This window comes from Callospermophilus lateralis, chromosome 3, assembly GCF_048772815.1.
Source record: "Callospermophilus lateralis isolate mCalLat2 chromosome 3, mCalLat2.hap1, whole genome shotgun sequence".
Lineage (NCBI taxonomy): Eukaryota > Metazoa > Chordata > Mammalia > Rodentia > Sciuridae > Callospermophilus > Callospermophilus lateralis.
The window spans coordinates 4,345,105-4,363,397 of NC_135307.1; the positions used below are offsets into that span (position 1 = coordinate 4,345,105).

The following is an 18,293-nucleotide window of genomic DNA, read 5'->3' on the forward strand; positions in this document are numbered from 1 at the left end:
CTTGGTACCCATGCTGTCGCCATGCTGTTCCTCATTTAAGCCTCTCGTACCCTAGTCCCACCTTGGGATCAACAACTGCCTGAAGTTACTCTAAGACAACAAAGGTCAAGCCCAAGTGGCCCCCAGTTACTGTCCCAGCAGATGCCTGGGGTCCTCTTGCCAGAGGGCTGCCCCTGCAGCAGGGAGCCCAATCACATACCTCTTGTCCCTGGCAGGGATTCCCTCTTCATGTCCTTCTTCCTTGGTCGGGTCTCTTGGGAAAGCCCAGGTTCTGCTCTTGGCCTTTGCTCCCTCCACAAATCTGAGCTCTCAGAGCCCTGGCCTTCTCATCTGCTCACCCCAGTACATGGCGCCTTGCATGCAGGATCAGCTCCAGGACAAACTCCTGTTGGGTGAGATGGCGAGCCCCTCCTCCCTGGAGGGCCCGCAGCCCTGACAGTGCACCTTAGCTGCCCCTGGAGCACACGGTGGGTCTCCTCCAGCAGACTTCTGTTCTGAGAAGGCCCAGATCTGCTGTGCTGCCCTTTCTACACCAGGCAAGAGGGACCCCTCCCCCTACTGCCAAGTCTCCTGGAGGTTAGCCAAATTTCAAGGTTGGGCTTTTGTAATGTTCTACTGTAGCTGGAACTTCAGTGTTGCCCAAAGGCCCATGTAAGAGGCTCAGTCCTCAGACTGGGGCTACTGGGAGGGGGTAGAAACATGAAGAGGTTGGGGCCTAGCAGAGGTCTTCAGGTCCCTGGGGCCTTGAGTGTGGAGGAGACCGGGGCTCCACCCCTCCTCTTCCTGGTTTTGTTTATATGTTCTGCACCACAGCCCTGAGGTGAAAGCTTTGCTCTGCCACACTTCCCTGCAGTGATGTGCTACCACAGGTCCAAAGCAACAGGGCCAATCCACCATGGGCTGAGGCCACCCAAGCAACCTCTTCTCTCTGTAGATGATGGACTCAGGTGTATGCTGCTGTGACAGAAAGCTGACCAACTGGCCATCCAGCCAGACCCACTACTCCAGCCCAAAGAGGAAAGAGCACAGGAACGGAAGCGTTCTGCATGCCACTCAGAGAGGGGGCTGAGCCTAGTGACCCGAGGAAACAAAGAAGGCAGTCTGGCCTCCTCACTATACAGACTAAGGACCCCATGGAGCCCAGCTTCTAGGCGGCAGGTCAAAGCCTGGTCAAGCTGAAAAACTCACCCGACGCTTACATTTAAGCCTCAACTACTGAAATTTTATGAACTTATGCACTCCACTTGACACCACTTGTTGGATCACTGTGCAGCCAAAAGATTATCACACAATTCAGGTAGAGCCAAGGTTAAAGGCAAGTGACCCCTGGCTGAGTACCCACAGGGTTTAATACTGGGGAAATCAACATTCAGAAATGCCAAGGCCTGCTTGAAAGGGAAGAATACACACTTTATGTGATGGTGGAAATGGGGATCCAGAAAATTGCTTTGTTTCATATTTTATTACATCAATGGCTTGAAAATTTTTATTTAACTTCAGCAAATATTGGAAATAGAAAAATGAATTCTGCAGAATTTCACAAATAAATCTTCGAATTTCCACTAACAAATGTTATCATCCAATGGCTAAGCAATTATAATGCTATGAACATTCACCACAATGAATGTGCTGAAATAGAAAACAGGCAAAAAGAGACATGAAAATATTACTTACAACAGCATTATCACAACATATTTTCTTTAAAATTCCAACGTGGATTTTATCACTTCAAAAGATATACAGCATTTCCATTATATTTGCACACTTAACCTTATACATCTTTTAAAATCTTGAAAAAATTTTAAGCAATCTAAAAAGCACTTAGCAAAGTTGTAAGTCTACATAATGGAATACTATCCACTCCAGTATAAATTTTTGTTTTAGGAGAAGGTGGCTGTAAACACTCATTATTTTACAACATGCATAGACTGTCCTGACCTTCCTTGTTCTGAACTGTACTGTTACTGCAATTGTGCTTCACTATAATTAGGAAAAGCTGCGGAGATCCTAGGAGTGGCAGAGAGCATTGCACAAGATCGATAGATTCTGACGACTGAGCTACCTCGAGTCAATCTGAGGCAAAGTTCATTTGATACTAAAAGCTTGACTCCTGGGTCACTAGGTTTAGAAACAGGCTTGAGAGGGGAAAAAAAGAGGCCCCCGGTGGACTTGGCTCCATCTTTCCTTTTCTTACGTAAAAGCAGGGATCCAGCCAGTGTAAAGCACTGCTGGCTTATTTTTGGTGTGCAGTTATACCAATAGTATATCTGATATTCAGAAAGATAAAAATAGTTGAAACTTAAAGTGACAATGAACACATTTAAGAGTGGTGTATGATATTTGAGGAAATTTTACCTAAACAGAAAAGAACTGCTTGATTAATTAGTTCAGCCCAGCAAGCTTTTAGACTACTTTTTCACTTTTGTTTTTTGATTAGAGGCTTGTGACCATCAGTGGGTCTTAAGGTTAAAAACTACCAAAAACCATTGAAAGGAAGCAGTGTCTCAACACACAGGCCAAGATTAACCAGCAGGTGTGCCACACTGACCTGGGGCTCCTGCAACACCAGCACCCACCTGGACTGTACCACCACTAAGCTCATCAGCACAACTGAGGCATGGTAACTTCTCGGTTGAAAGGGCTATGTTACAGAATCACTGCTGCTGACCAGCCAACACGCTATTCAAGTAACAAGGTGTTTAAATGAATAAGTGAAAAAAAAAAAAAAAATCCTTAACTAACACTTTACACATCTACATAAAATTAAATAAAACAAACTTTTAATGCATATGCAATACAATTTATATCTTTTAGGATATCTAAACTAAAAGTTTAAACTATTATTTGTGTCCATGATACTATATTTTGCACAATAACTTATACTTAGGAGAAATTTTCCACAAAAATATATATAATTATGACATTCACATTGATAAATTTTAAGAACACAAAACTTAAGTGACATTCCATCTGAAGCAGTTATCACATCCCAAACCCAACCTGCCAATGCACCTAATTCTTGATATGTTAAGAGTCTTCACATAAATAACACCATGCCACTCAGCTTTGAAAGCTAAGTGATTTCTTGCATTTACATAATTGCAAAGACAGCATAATGAAAAAAGTTAAAGATAGTGCTATCTTCCACTTGAGACTGCAGCGATGGCAGGCAACTGGGCAAGGAGTACCCTTCCTCTGTCAAATGAAAACAGCGCGTCCTTTCCCTTGGAGAAAGAGCCCAAATTTACCTGCTGAGATCACAAGTGCACCAGCATGTGACTCTCCAGGGATGAAGGCCACTCAGTGCCAGGAACCAAGTAAGGGGACATTGCCATTCCATCTGCACGTCACCTAAGGGCTACTATCCTTCTAGTCATTACCAGAAGGGACTCAATCTTAAGACAGCCTGAGCATGGAGAAGGAGATTGCCACTGCAACCACCACCTATTGCTCCTGCTGGGGGAGCAGAAAGCTTCAGCATGTCCCCTCAGATGCCGTGCAGAGCACAGGCTGACTGGCCCCGGCTTTTAGCCACCTTCAAATACACAGCAGGCCTATAAAAGGGACTCAGTGGTGGTGTCAGTGCTGCCTGTCTCCAGGCAAGAAGGCAGGTCCAACAACAGGCTGTGCCCAACAGACACCTGACAGGGAACAGGACCAGGAAAGCCCCTGTTCTCCCCTCTGGAATGACCTTTCCTCAGACTTCTCCAAAAGAACATACAAACTAAACTAGGTTTCTAGCTGAACCTCTTTCTAAAGAGATGATCAGTTGACTTAAAAGAAAAAGAAAGGAGAAAAAAAAAAAAAAAAAAAAGCAAGGTGCTTGGAATCAAAATACAAATTTTAATTGCATATTTTAAATTCTTAAGAATTCTGTTTATGCCTTAAAGCATCTGTATTTTTTTCTTTTTGGTATTAAAAGCAGAAAAAAATATTCAAAGGATGCAAACACAACAAAAGCTGCTTCCATGTGTTAGTGCAGAATGACTGGCTGGCCGTGGTGCTGGAATGCAGGCTGGCCGGCCAAGCCTCAGCAGGCCACAGTCTGGTAGAGAACCAAGGTGATTCTGGAAGTCACATGACATTTACTAGAAAACTGTACTTGTTCCCAGTCCAACCAAAAGGCATTACATACCACTTTGTAGATTGTTTCTTTTCATCTTGGTCTTATTAGACCAATACATTGATCACTTCTCTGCCCTGTACTTGGCTATTAAAAGAGAAGGGATGGTGTTTGTGTGATCACATCAGTACACAAAGGACACAAAAGGACACATGAAGTGACACACAACAGGCCAGGCACACCAGGAGGACAGGAACAAACCGTATGTAGTTTCTATAAAACCATCACCAGTTATTCTAACATGCTTTATTGAACTAACCTGACGTTCAAAATCTGCACTCTGTCGGGATCTGCAGAAGCTCTCCCTGTCTCCTATCTCAATGATGTCATCTTTGGCAAGCAATAAACTTTAAATAAGACACTTGAACAGAAAAGGGACCGATAACATGGTTGCCAAAAGGAGAAGGCACCAGTTCCAAGTGTACGAGCACCAGGTACAGTGATATGGACCGAGCCGCTCAGAGTTGTGGCGGCAGTGGTGGTGAGGGGGTCAGGAAAAGGTGGGTGCACCCACCCTGGGACTATAACGCTGAGGGCTGAAGGCAGAAAGCACTGAGGTCCACATTCCCTTTAAGCCACAGTGTCCAAGGATAGGTGCTCTGAGTGAGCTTGACCACTCGGGAAGGGAAAAGGGGGGATATTTAGGTTGACTAAACTCAGAAACTGTAACTCTACCCTGCATTTAGGAAACACGAGGCGCATCCAGATGCTTGGCACAATAAAGGCTGTGCTGCAGTCTGCCGATACATTGTGATTTCTAAAGAAGCCTGATGCTACTTAGGTGGTTGCCTCAGAAGAGAGGAAGAGAAACTTTCTAGAAGACCAACAGGGTCAATAACTCTGGAAAGTACATTATGCACAAGTAGAAACTGCAGGCCATGCAGGAACAGAGTCGGGCCTTCCAAGACTACCTGTTCTGAAGCTGCTGACTGAGAAGAGCTGCCATCGGTGGGGCTCAAGGACTCCGTCTTGGGAGTGGGTCCCAGAGTTGAGGGAGGTGTGCAGGCTGTGGGCTGCCCAGCACTGAGGCAGGGGAAGAGACGTGATGGAGCTCTCTGGAAGTGGCGCCAACAGGGAGGAACGAGCAAAGAATTAAGGCAGATGTAGCACAGGACTGGAAGTGTATGCCTTTTTTGGTAATAGCTGCTTGTCCACAGAGATGTGATGCAGATGGCTAGGTGATGTCTCGTAATACCTGATATCCTGGGTAACATGGAGTCCATACCAAGTGTTCAGAGTTACCAGCATTTCTCATGAGGCAGATGCATATCTGACGTCGAGGACAGAAGCAGCCTGAGGAGGACAAAAGGGAGGGAAAGGATCAAGGAGCAGATCGAGGACATACACTGCTAACCCTGGTGTGCTCAAGTCGGGCAGAGAGCCCACACAACCACCCCTACAGCAAACAGTGTGTGGCCAGCAGGCATGACTCCAAGGGCAGGCAAGGGTGTGTCACCCTGGATGAGTTCTTCCTTTGTGAACATCACTCTTGCCCTCTGCATCATGTGCACCACAGTGATGCCGTCTTCACAAGGGCAGGTCAGCACGGAGCTTGGCCAGCAGGACCACTCAGGCAATTATAGCTACCCACATGCACATTGGCAAGGGGAAGGCTGTAGTTCCTGGCACTACAACCAACTAACCCCTGGTTTCTACTAGGGGGTGGGAATTGAAGGCTGCAGGATCTTTGTTAAAGCTACAAAGGCATCTCTTCATCTTTCTAAACTGATTTCCAAAGGGAATGTGGTGTTTTACTGCTGGGAAGCAATGGGGCTATGAATATGAAATCTCAAAGTGCTGGTCCTTCAAGTGAAACAGCAATTTACAGGAACGGCTGTTGGTTGAATCAGGAGCTTTTCCCTCATTGGTAATGAAAACTCCAAATTGTTTTAGCTTCCTAACTTCCTCATGCTGAGAATGAAAACTGAAAAACCAGCCCCAGCCAGGGAAAGTGCAAGGGAGCTGGCACAGCCCAGCACGGCTGCTGACCTCTGTTTCTTGCAGCACAATGGCTTCTGCAGGGCTGGGGGGTCCTGAAGTCTAGATGCTTCTGTCCAGTTTGATCATACAGTCAAATTCATTGTTCCTCTGCACATCATTTGTTTCTCTTATGCAGGTGGATGACCACCTGGGATGCCAGCTGGGATCCAGGCAGGTTCCCTGGCTAGGCTGTGGATGACAGCACTGAACCCCACCATTCCATTACTTTAAGTGAGGCATTCCAGCATCCTCTCATGCCCCTTCTCTAATGCAAGGCTGGACATAACATTATCTCCTATACTCCAAGCTTGGGCACCTCAAGGAACTCCAAATCTCAAACGCACAAACCCTTCCTTTCTTAGCTGGGGAAACATCTACAACTGACAGACCATCATGCTATTTGCACTTCTGCAGTTGCAACATCCTACTCCCTGCATGTTCTCCAAAAGATACAAAATCTGAAGGTGGAAAGGCAGCAGAACACCAGCAGACATCCTCAGCTGCTGGTCCCATAAGGTAAATGAGAGTGTGAGACTCAGGTTCTGAGCACTGTGAGCAGCCAGCCAATGTTCTAACAGGTCCCCATTGGCCCTGGGAAGTGGAGAAGCAGTGGGGCCTTACAAGGCTAATGTCCTTCTACAAACTAACATATAGAAAAAAATCCAGGGATGGCAGGGTACAGTTGGTACTGTAAGAAGTATAAAAGAAAAGGGACTAGAGAAATACAGTTGTGTGGGTAATTCTTTAAATGGCCAAAGGGGTGAGAACTTTTGAGAAGGTGACAGAAAGATCATACCTTAAAGACGTATCAGATAATACCATTCTCCTTTGTCATGCTTTATTTTTGGAAGAAGGCTAGGTAAATAGTATACAGATCAAGCATCAAAGAGAAATTAAGGTCTATGGCTTGGTGTGAGGTCTAGTTACAGATGGGCTATAACCAGGATGGGAAAATATGCAACATCGCTGGGCCCAGTGGATTCCAGCAATTCAAGAGGCTGAGGTAGAAGGATCACAAGTTCAAGGCCAGACTGAGCAACTTGGCAAGTCCCCATCTCAAATTAAAAAGTAAAAAGAGCAAATCGATATAGTTCCATGGAAGAGTGCCTCTGAGTTCAATGCTCAGTGTTGCAATATATAAATAAATAAATGAATAAATAAAGGGGGAGGGGAAGGAAAGGCATTACATGGACATTCTGAAGCATGCCCTACACAAGGCACAGGCTGTGAAGGACGTCGTCCTGGACCAGCAACACCTGGTAACTCTAAGTCAGTCTGTATATGAACCAGGCCTAAAAGAAGGAGAGAAAGCCATATGCAGAAGAGCTGACTGCTTGATGACGAGGACTTGGATCTCTCACGGTAGCCCTCTAAATACCAAGAGAGACCATTTCTGCTTTTAGCAGCCCCGAGAATACAGCTGGAAGGCTCATGGAAGAACATTTTGAGTCTTACAAATTCTAACATTCTTCTCCCCACTGCCCCTACTTTTCAATGCTTCCACCTGGTCCAAGACTTTAAGGAAGTTGGTTTGTTACTAGAGGGGCAATTAACAAATAAAAAAACAAAAACAAAAACAAAAAACAAAACAAAACAAAAAAACTGATAATAGGCAGAAACCCTCATTTTGCCCAGATGCTATGAAGCTCCAGGGACACAGGCTAGGCCATGAGGTGACTCAGGCACCACTCATATTGGCAACACTACAGATTACACATGATGGAAGGTTTTTTTGGTAAAAGGCTCTAGAGAATCTAATACCATTAATATGTTTCAGTGCTTTTCTAATGGAGGGAAGCACTTTGAAGCCCTTTCTAGCTAAGGCACACAGACCCTTCAGACTAGTAACACTACTGTCCTCACCACATACTCTCAAAGAGTTATAGCACACACAGCAGAAAACAGGTGACTTCAAATCATTCCCACATGGTTTGAGGAAGACACTGGTGAGGAAGTGACTTTCTTCAGAATGCTAAATTAATCCTGAAGTGGTCATGTCCATGAGAAAACTCACACAGGTAGAGATCACCTAGTCTTAGACCTGTGTGTACCTTCCCTGGGAGCAGAGGGAGAACTGCAGTGGGATGGCCATGTGAGGCAGTAGATAGCAAGGAATCACGCAGGGAGCAGTGGGAGCAGAGCTTCTGCCCTCATCCTAGCCGACAGGGCTGATGAATCAGTAATCACCATCCCAGAAATTACTCGGCTTCAGCCACCATCCTAGATGTTCTGGCAGATGCTGGATCTAGAATTGTCCCCATCAATATTTAAGCCAGCAGCTTCAAATAGCACTGAAGGGTGGGAGAGGAAGCAGAAACACCCTGCAGGGGCCCCTGCAGTCAGTGCAGTCAACCAGTGGGATCAGATGCCCCATGTCCAGCTCATAGCACACGAGACGTGACTGAGCCACACAGACACTCCTCAGGGCATTTCCAACATATGATCCATGACAGCTTTTCACTATGTTGAAGAAGCTACTGGTTGGAGAGGTAGAGCACTTGCCTAGCGTGTATGTAGCACTGGGTTCAACCCTCAGCACCATATGCAAATAAATAAATAAAATAAAAGTCCACCAACAACTAAAAAATTAAAAAAGCAGCTACTGGTCATGTGGAGTATTGTATGGCTGGAGGGAACCAGGACAGAATTAAAAACCTTCTTCTGAGTTAGAATGGGAGAGGTATACAGTGACAACAACTTGCCAGCGCCAGCACACGTACATTATAGTTGTTACAGGTAGAAGTGCTTAATGCAGCTGAAACCTAAAGAGATTTCACCAGAGGAAAAAGTTTCCTCTTTAGAAACCAGCTGGAGTCTCGTGGGCAGGGTGGTGGTGGGGAGACTGCACGTGTCACACTCACCTCTTCCTCCTCTTCAGGCAGCTTGATAGCTGTATCTGGGGACTTGACAGGTTTCTGGCTACTGGGTCCATTGGTCTCTTCTTTTCCATGTTCTGCCTCCCATTCTTGTAAAACTTCATCTATGTTGAAGCGGCGTCGGTAATTTACAAAAAAGTTTTTCACCTGTACCACTGACTTGTTCCCAATCACGTCGGAGATTGCCTGAAAATCTCGGCCATATTTCCTGATGGCTAAGGATGGAAGAGAGCATTTTTTTTTCCCCAAATACTTGAGAAAAACAATGTTTAAAACCTACAAACTGAGGTTTACCCTTTATCCTGATAAGAAAACATAGGCTTTGAACAGCATGTCACTCCAGTGGAAAGCCATGGCAGTTAGGTCTAGACACACCATGTGGATGCCGGCACACGCTCAGTGGGACCTGTCGGCTGGGATCTGTCTTCCATCACATGTCACAGAACATGACCTGCTCAAGTCCTGCAGTGCCCAAGGCTGTGGATGCTCTGGGTCACAGCTCTTCAAATTCCCCAAGTACAGAGCACTGCCTACCTTAAAATCCTAACCTTTCATCTGCATCTTTTGGGGATTTACACTTTCTGACTATTCAGAGCCTAAAAGCAACTCCTAACATGCAACACTCACACCCTTAAAAAACTGGCTTCCCGGTTAGTTTTCAACTTGTGAAAAGTGGGAGAGAAAGAATAGAAAGGACAGCCAGGGAACACGGACAGATGATTCCCACTAGGAGACAGCAATCTTCCACGGGAATCAAGAGCCAGCACCCCCTCCACACCCCACCCCGGTACTTTCTGAAGATGCCCATACCTTGTACGGCCAGAAGCTGCTCTTCTGTGGTCCAACGGGCGTTGCACTTCTGTGTAACCTGAATATGCAAATGCATCATTAGTGTATCACACTCAGAGAGAAGCAGGTTTCTACCACAGTTTAATGAGTTTTTCATTTACTCCTGTCAAATTTTAATGTCACTGAGAATTGTAAAAATGTGCCCATACCCTTCTTTTCTAAGAGGTTTATTTTGGAGATATGTCACAGACATTATATTTTAAGCACATACACGTGGGTACAACTTCCTGGATGATGTTCCGTAACCCTACCTCTGGAAGTCGGTACAGCTCTATTCCACCATCAAGCTTTTCTTTGAGAGCACTGTTCGTCTGTTTAATATTCTGAATCTAAGAATGAAAAGAGATTTTCATTTTAAAAATGAAAACTTACTAAAAGAAACAAACAAAAACTTACCACCACCACCAACAACAAATATAACAAAAAACAAGAGCAAAACGACTCCTCACCCCTGTTGTAGACCAAACAAAAGGTCCCAAAGGTCCTCTTAAAGGTATTTGGCATCTTACAAGACTCCTGAAGCTATCTGCTCAGAGCAACAGATAAAGGATAGCCAAGAAGGCAGGGTGATGAGAAGGTGCCTGGTTCTCACAAGTGACCACCTGAGCAGCAAAACACGCAGCTGCAGTCTGCTCCAAAGGAGAGGATATTTCTGGGCTTTCCACCACACAGAAATGAGCTGAAGTAACAGAGCAGCCAGCATAAAGGCTGAACAGGCTCAGGACCCATGCAGCACTGTGGTGACAGATTCCCAGAGCTCCACCCTGTGCTGCCTAGGACAACAAGCACTGGCCTCCTCAAAGGGGACAGAAAGCAGCAACACACCAGCGCATTTCCCACACCCTATCCTATCCACCTTATCCTCTTCCTCAGTCTTGCTCTAACTCAGTGTACCTAGTCTTTCACGGCTCTCGCCCAATCAAAAGACAGCACAAGCAGTGCAAACCAACCCCGCATGCTGTTTCAGGTTTCCCAGGTACTCCTCAACCAGGCAGGCCAGAGGCCGTGCTCTTTCCTGAACACCAGCAGAGGCACATCCATGCTCCACACCAGAGGACCTCTGACTCTTGTGGTTTTCATCTTTGAATTACCACACCAGCAAGAAAGCGAGGGAAAAAGCAGGATGATTTTCTCCAAAGAAATTCAAGAGTGGAAGATGCTCCCTTACCATTTTCCAGTTTTATATGCCCTTACGTCATGTTTTATTTGTTTTTTCCTAAAAAAATTTTAAAGAGGGAGTATTTGGGGGAAAATTTTTCCTCACTGTAGGATTAGTACTCAAGTAAGACCAGCCCTGTGCGGACCAGAATCTGACCATCTGCCATTAGGATACCCCAGAGTGTACTGGAAACAGTGACTTCTATCTTTCCACATTAACACCCAAAGACAACTTTGAAGAAAACAAATGTGCACCAAATTTACCCTACAATAAAGCCACAAATGAGGATCTTGGGTGTTTTTTTTTTTTAATATTTTATTTTTTAGTTGAACACAATATCATCTTTATCTTATTTATTTATTTTTATGTGGTGCTAAGGATTAAACCAGGGCCTCACACATGCTAGGCGAGCACTCTGAGCTACAACCCCAGCACAGGGATCTTGGTTTTTTGAAATCTGCTTCTATCACTGTGTTTTGAAAAGGATAAATCAGAAGAAAATAACAGGTCCTAAAGCTTTCCTCATAGTGAGTCCCCAGTGTGGTAGTCTGAGCCCTCCAGCACTGTCTATCCTGCCGCTGGGCTACCCGAAGGTCCTGTACCCACCAGCTACTTGCAAAACTCTGGGGACTCAGAGCTTGCCCAGAGCAACAGGCTCTGCTCACTGTGAGCACAAAGAGTGCCCACGGCCCTTCTCCCTGTGTCTCTGACTCCTTAGGCTACAAACTAGACACAGCTGTTGCCTGTTTCTGATGGGGAGCGAATTCAGGGCCTGAAAACTGTGCAGCCCCTGGCACTCCAGGGGAAAGTGTCACTCTCCTCACTTGAGCTGGCTTTTCACAGATAACACAAACTAGATACATGCTGCACTGTGATTAATAAACACATGCATTCTCTAAGGAGATTAATGTACTTAGAATATGCATTTCCTGTCCAAGCAAGGAGATTAAATGTAGAACAATCTCAAATTCTGAACCCAAAGTGAGCTCTAACTTCTCATCAGCATACACCTCTAGTCCCCATACACTTTCCATATCTGAAATATCCAGTGTTTATAACCAGAATAAGAATGAGGTTAATCACCAACACTGTACCAACCAGACTGGACGCCAGAGGGACAACTAAGTTATAAGAGAGGGGACAGAGGTGTGATCAGCACTAAGGCATGTGGCCTGGCACCTCAGGCAGACCTCCCAATGGGGCACAGCTTTATTTTTTCCTCCCTGTGTGCACAGTGCCATCTCTGCTGTCAGACCACTTCATTCTCCACCCAGAGGAAGCCCAGAGCAATAGGCTCTGCTTACTGTGAGCACAAAGTGTGCCCAGGGCCCTTCTCCCTGTGTTTCTGACAGGCACTGATGCTATTCTCTAGGAGCAAAGAGGAGAAGCACTGTGGGGGGAGCCGGCAGGTAGGAATCTGCTGGGGCTTCTGGTAGGGCAGCTTTGCTCTTCTTGCTACCAGGGACAGACAGGTTAGCTCCATCTCATCTCTTCTTATTATTGCCCTGAATACAAATGTGGGGGTTACAAAATGGCTCCCACAGTATCCCATGGGGGAGCAATAACAAGAGAAGCCAATATACTAAGGATGGCAGAGGAGAAAACCTAAAAGCACCTGGATTCCTGGGAGCATCTGTAAACAGATGAATTAAGGCCAGCACCCACTGATGCTGATTCTTCCTGCTACTGGAGACAAATCACTCCTTGGTTACCCAAGCTGATAGCAGATTTCTTCCTATTACTTTCAAGTGAGTGTTCCCCTGATACACTAGCAAACCTGGGCACACATAGTGACTGTCCCGCACATAAATGACAGTCACTGACTCTAGAAATGGACTTAACAGCCACAGTACTGCTGGCTGTGGCATGGAAGCACTTTTCTCCTCACCCAATAAGCTGGGCTCCAACCTGCGCATCTTCAAAACTGTCAACCCCCAGTTACCTTCACGTTACAAAAATCTGTCTTAGCCAGTAGTGGCACACATCTGTGTTACAGCAATTCTGGAGGCTGAGACAGGAGGAGCGCAAGTTGAAGCCCAGACTGAGCAACTCAGTGAGACCCTGTCTCAAAAAATAAAAAGGGATGGGGATGTAGCTCAGTGGTAGAGTGTCCCTGCATTCAGTCCCCAGTGCTCAAAACAATAACAACAAAACAAAAAGCAAAAAGAAAAGACTGCTCTTGACCCTGAAGACCAAAGCATCATTTTTACCTCCTATACTGAAGTTCAGCAGATTCTCTGGCAGGGGGCTTTGCTTTTCCTCCACATACAACAACATCAACCACCAGGAACTAACTCAGCAGGAGGAAAACAAGCTCCTTGTAGAAGATGACCAACAGAGCTCTCATCAGAGCTCCCCACTGCTTCTGCACAGCAGCCCTGATGGTCCCGGGAGATCAGGCCACAAGGATTAATCTCCTCACTCAAGAAGAGGCCCAGAAGATTGATTCTCCCAAGATGAGAGCACAGCTGTGTTGACATCAGGACAAGGAGTTGCCTCCCCTCCCAGGGCATGCCCGGCCCTACTCTGTGCTGGCTCCCTAAACCAGAAGGAAGATAGGTTCACAGACCCCCCACGTCTCAGCTCGGTGGCAGCTGGTCTCCCATTTGATCCTGCAAGAGAGATATTAAGAGTAACAACTCAAAAACAGCAGAGACCCAAACTAAACTGTTGCCCACAATTTGCTGATGCTTTCCTGGAACTGAATTCCAGAGAGAGAGAAAAAAGGTGAGGGGAGGGGGAGGCTAATACTAGGCTGCTTGTTGAATCTCCAGTTTTTTTTTCTTTTGTTGTTGTTGCTTTCTTTGTGTGTGTGTGTGTATGGTACTGGGGATTGAACCCAGGGCCTTGTGTATGTGAGGCAAGCACTCTACCAACTGAGCTATATCCCCATCCCGAATCTCCAGATTAAATGTACTATGCAGGGGCTGGGGATGTGGCTCAAGCGGTAGCGCGCTCGCCTGGCACAAGTGCGGCCCGGGTTCCATCCTCAGCACCACATACAAAGAAAGATGTTGTGTCTGCTAAAACTAATAAATACCCAAAACTAACTCTCTCTCTCTCTCTCTTAAAAAAAAAAAAAAATGTACTATGCAAACAGATGAAAGGGATGATCCCTTTCTACATGGTAGGTGCAAATAACTACAAAATAAATAAATAAAATAAAATAAAATAAAATGCTTTCCTTGGCAAGAGCCCTTCAGAAAGTACCAAATACCCATGAACATGAAACAAATGACGTATAAGCCTTATATACTAGGAAATGACAAAACAGAAAAATTAAAAGACTTAGATATAGTGGGTACACCATGTTCATTCATCCAGAAGTCTCAATAAGGATGTGAACTTGACAAAGTTCTAGAGCAACTATTTTTCTAGAAATTGAGAGTGGTTCAAATTTCTCTAGGGAAGTACAAGGAGCCAGGGATAATCAAGAACAAGAAGAATGGGCTGGGTTCTGGCTCAGTGGTAGAGCGTTCACCTGGCATGTGTGAAGCACTGAGTTCGATCCTCAGCACCACATAAAAATGAATAAATAAAATAAAGGTATCCACCTACAACTAAAAATTGTTCTTAAAAAAAAGAACTAGAAGACTTATAGTACCAGATAAATTTACAAAGTACATGAAACTAGAATAGCACGTATAAATGAAGGATGAGCACACAGCCCAAAGGAACAGAGCCTCAAATCAGACCCATGGATTTAAATGCAGGTCCTGCTGCACTGCAGTGGGAAAGGGCAGGCTTCTCAATAAAAAGTACCTGGTCAAATAGATGCTTGCATTATAAAACCCCTGACCTTACACTTAACAATACAGGTGGGCTGCAGACTAAGTGCAAAAGGTGGGTAATGCTGCTAGGGAGGTGCAGGAGCATGTCTTCCCACCTGGGGAAAGGCTCCTGGCAGAGCTGAAGCCACCCGCCAGTGAAGACAAGGTGAGAAACAGACTACCTGATGGAATTCCAGTTGGCTGAGGCAGGATGATTGCAAGTTTGAGCCTCAAAGACTTAGTGATACTCTTTCTCAAAATAAAAACCAAAAGAGACTGGAGATGTGGCTCAGGGGCTTTACCCCTAGGTTCAATCCCCAGTACTACGAAAAATAGAAAGTTCGGTGGAACATTTTCAGAAAATAGTTTTTATTTAGCCTTAATCATGATATAAGACTCAGTCATAGCCATTAAAGCTATAGCCCTTCCCTTTGCCCACCCCATTATTAAAATGAGCCAGTCACATGGACTGTAACCCCGAGCTCCTCCTACTAGAGCAAGCTGCAGTACTGCCTTAGGGACAAAGCAGGGGCACTGCCTGCCTAGGTGTGACTGCCAGCCAGTTTGGGAGCACATCTCCACTATAAGTAAAGTCCGCCTTGCTGAGCCACTTCCCGGCATGGGCTTGATTGCTTGCCGCGCCCCGGTATTTCTAACAGTACCAACACCCACTCTAAGAAAAAAGAATTTCAGAAAACCCCATTAACATGTGGTGACACAGGATGGGAAGCATATGTTTATGAGATGAGTGGGTAGAGAACAATTCAGAACTTGAATGAAGAACATGTACAGATGAAGAAAACAATCCAAAAGAAAAGAAATGGACAAAAATTGGATAAGTGGGTGAGCAAGAGGATATATCCAAATGGCCAACAAGTAGGGGACTACAGGCAGTATAGAGAGTGAGATAAAACACCATTATAAATGCAAAAATGCCATGCGCAGTGGCGCATGGCTATAACCTGAGAGTCTCAGGAGGCTGAGGCAGGAGGATCTGAATTCACAGCCAGCCTCAGCAATGGCGAGGCGCTATGCAACTCAGTGAGACCCTGTCTCTAAATAAAATACAAAATAGGGCTTGGGATGTGGCTCAGTGGTCAAGAGCCCCTGAGTTCAATCCCTGATCACATACCTTCTCCAAAATAAACAAATTTAAAAAAAAGTGGAGAGAAAGATAAAGTGCTGTTCAGGATGCAACGGGGACAATGTGCCCAAGGGGCAATCTGGCAAAGCCTGGGGTGTTGCTGTTGTCACAACTGATAGGGGGAGGGTGAGTGAGTAGAGGCCAGGGAGAGTGCTGGACATCCTGTTATGGTTTAGACATGAGGGGTACTCCAAAGCTCATGTGTGAGATGGTGCAAGAAAGATGAGAGGTGAAATGAATGGCTTAAGAGTTTTAAGCCAGTGAGTGCATCAATCCAATGATAGGCAGGTAGGATGTGGCTGGAGGAGGAGGGTGACTGGAGATGTGCCTTTGGGATTTATGTTCTGTTCGTGGTGAAGGCCTATCCTGAGCTGCTTTCCTCCAGCATACCTTTCTGCCATGATGTCTTCCCTCTCCACTGGTCCAGAGCAATGGAGTTGGTTGTCCATGGAATAAAACCATAAGCCCCAAATAAACTTTTCCTCCTCTAAAATTCTTCTTGTCGGGTCTATGGGTCACAGCAAAAAAGCTGTCTAAGAGCTGGGGTTGTAGCCCAGCAAGTACGTGAGGCACTGGATTCAATTCTTAGCATCACATATAAACCAATAAAGGTCCACGATAACAACAACAACAAAACTAACACACAGCCCAATTAGTCCAACAGTGCTGAAGGTAGGAAATGCAAGCAGGGGAACCAAAGCCCAGGTAAGCCGACATGCCCACTGTAGGGAACTGCTGGGTGTGTTACCTAGGGCTGCACAGATGATAACTCTGCAATCCCACCAAAAGGGATCCACAGAGATGTGCCCAACACAGACACATGCACAATGCATCAGCATTCACATAAGCAATATCTGCACTAGTACCACATGTACTGGCACTGAATGGCAAGCTTGTGTGCTATGTTTTTTCTTTTTTGACACAACTACTAGTAAACAGGTACTTTGTGCCATCAAGCAATGAGAAAGAACAGAACAAGGTGACAGTGCCACACTACACAGATGGCTCCCACACGCTGAAAGAAAATGAGACGTGAAAGAAATAACAGCACATGGTTATAAAATAAATCATAAAATCCCAATCTATGGCTTTAAAACACAGAACCCGTGGTCCTCTCCTGGAGAAGGCGATTCAGGGAAGAGCAGAGAGAGTGGAGCTCTGGAAATGGAAAAGGGCGGGAGCTTCGGAGGAGAGGGTCCCCTTCCTGGTCCAGATATGCCACTGCAGAGTGTTCATGTGTTAAAAATCAAGACACTCAGACACACACACAAATGTATGTACCATAGATACATTTGTGTACCATAGATAAATTAAAGTCCACATTCTTTTTCCATACTTCAATTTAAAAGTAAATTTAAAAAAAATTAATGAGTCAATATCCAAGATTTTCTATCCAATTTCTTAGATTTGTGGAAAGGAAATAGCCACTGTGAGCAGTAACACCTGGAGGGTGGAAGCCGACCCCAAGAACTGGACTCGGGTACCTGTCGTTTGATGGACACCAACTCCATGTCCAGCTGTCTCAGCACCGTGGTAGCAGCAGTGGCATTGGCAGAAACAGCCTCCACATCTTCCTGGGACAGAAACATGCCTTTTGGAGGTTTCCTTTTTGCTCTATTCTTAGCTTGTGTGCTATGTTTTTCCTTTTTGACCTGAGGAACTGTCTCAGTAGGGGGCACCTGCAGGATAAACAAATTTTGATGAGTGAAACCAAAAAGCAAAAATGCCACGAGTAGCAATAAGCACGTTCTTAATACAGCCGCAAACAATCTAAGACACATACTATGCCGTCTGCTGATTATCACCTATAAGCTCTAACAGGCACTTAACAGACACAAACATGGCTATGGGATTTTGGTTAAGTACTTCAGTGTCTGTTTCCTTTTTGAACAGAGACATCCTTATCCCATTTCTTTAAGTCTCTGATAATAAGCATTCTCAGCTTTCTGTAGTAACACAGGGAAAAAAAATGTATTCTTCTCTTCTGAGCTCTGCAGCCACCTAGACATTTACCTGTATGACGACAGGTAAAGGAAGAGGGAGCTCTTTCATCCCAGCAGCCGTCTCTAGTAATGCAGTAGCCATATGTCCACAGAAAGAAAAAAATGCTTCAGCACATGTAAACATCCTTAATTCTTTAAATATTTCAATTAGGAAAGAAACTTCCATAGGCTGGGGATCGAGCTCAGTGGTGGACCAGGTGCCTGGTGTGCATGAGGAGGGAGGGGGGACAACTACAATATGAACTATAACTTTTTATACATTTAAAAAAATTTTTTGGATAACACTTCGTTTTTAGATCAAGTCATAAAACTTGCTCTACAAAGATATGTGCTATTATTAAAAACACAGGACTGTTGCTAATTTTTTTAGAAACACAAAATCTTGGCAA

The 18,293-nt window shown here is 45.1% G+C and overlaps 1 protein-coding gene across 1 annotated transcript in view; it reads right to left on the reverse strand.

Annotated features, from left to right (window-relative positions):
• Nucleotides 1-1,472: 1,472 nt before the first annotated feature.
• Rcor1 (REST corepressor 1) overlaps nucleotides 1,473-18,293 on the reverse strand; it is a 133,393-nt gene continuing 116,572 nt past the window's right edge. Inside the window, exons 8-12 of the mRNA XM_076849601.1 lie at nucleotides 17,386-17,580; nucleotides 10,080-10,157; nucleotides 9,790-9,847; nucleotides 8,965-9,194; nucleotides 1,473-5,416 (exon numbers count right to left, since the gene is read on the reverse strand). Of these exons, the coding sequence (XP_076705716.1) occupies nucleotides 5,375-5,416; nucleotides 8,965-9,194; nucleotides 9,790-9,847; nucleotides 10,080-10,157; nucleotides 17,386-17,580 (603 nt within the window). The 3' untranslated portion in view covers nucleotides 1,473-5,374. The remainder of the gene's footprint in view (nucleotides 5,417-8,964; nucleotides 9,195-9,789; nucleotides 9,848-10,079; nucleotides 10,158-17,385; nucleotides 17,581-18,293) is intronic.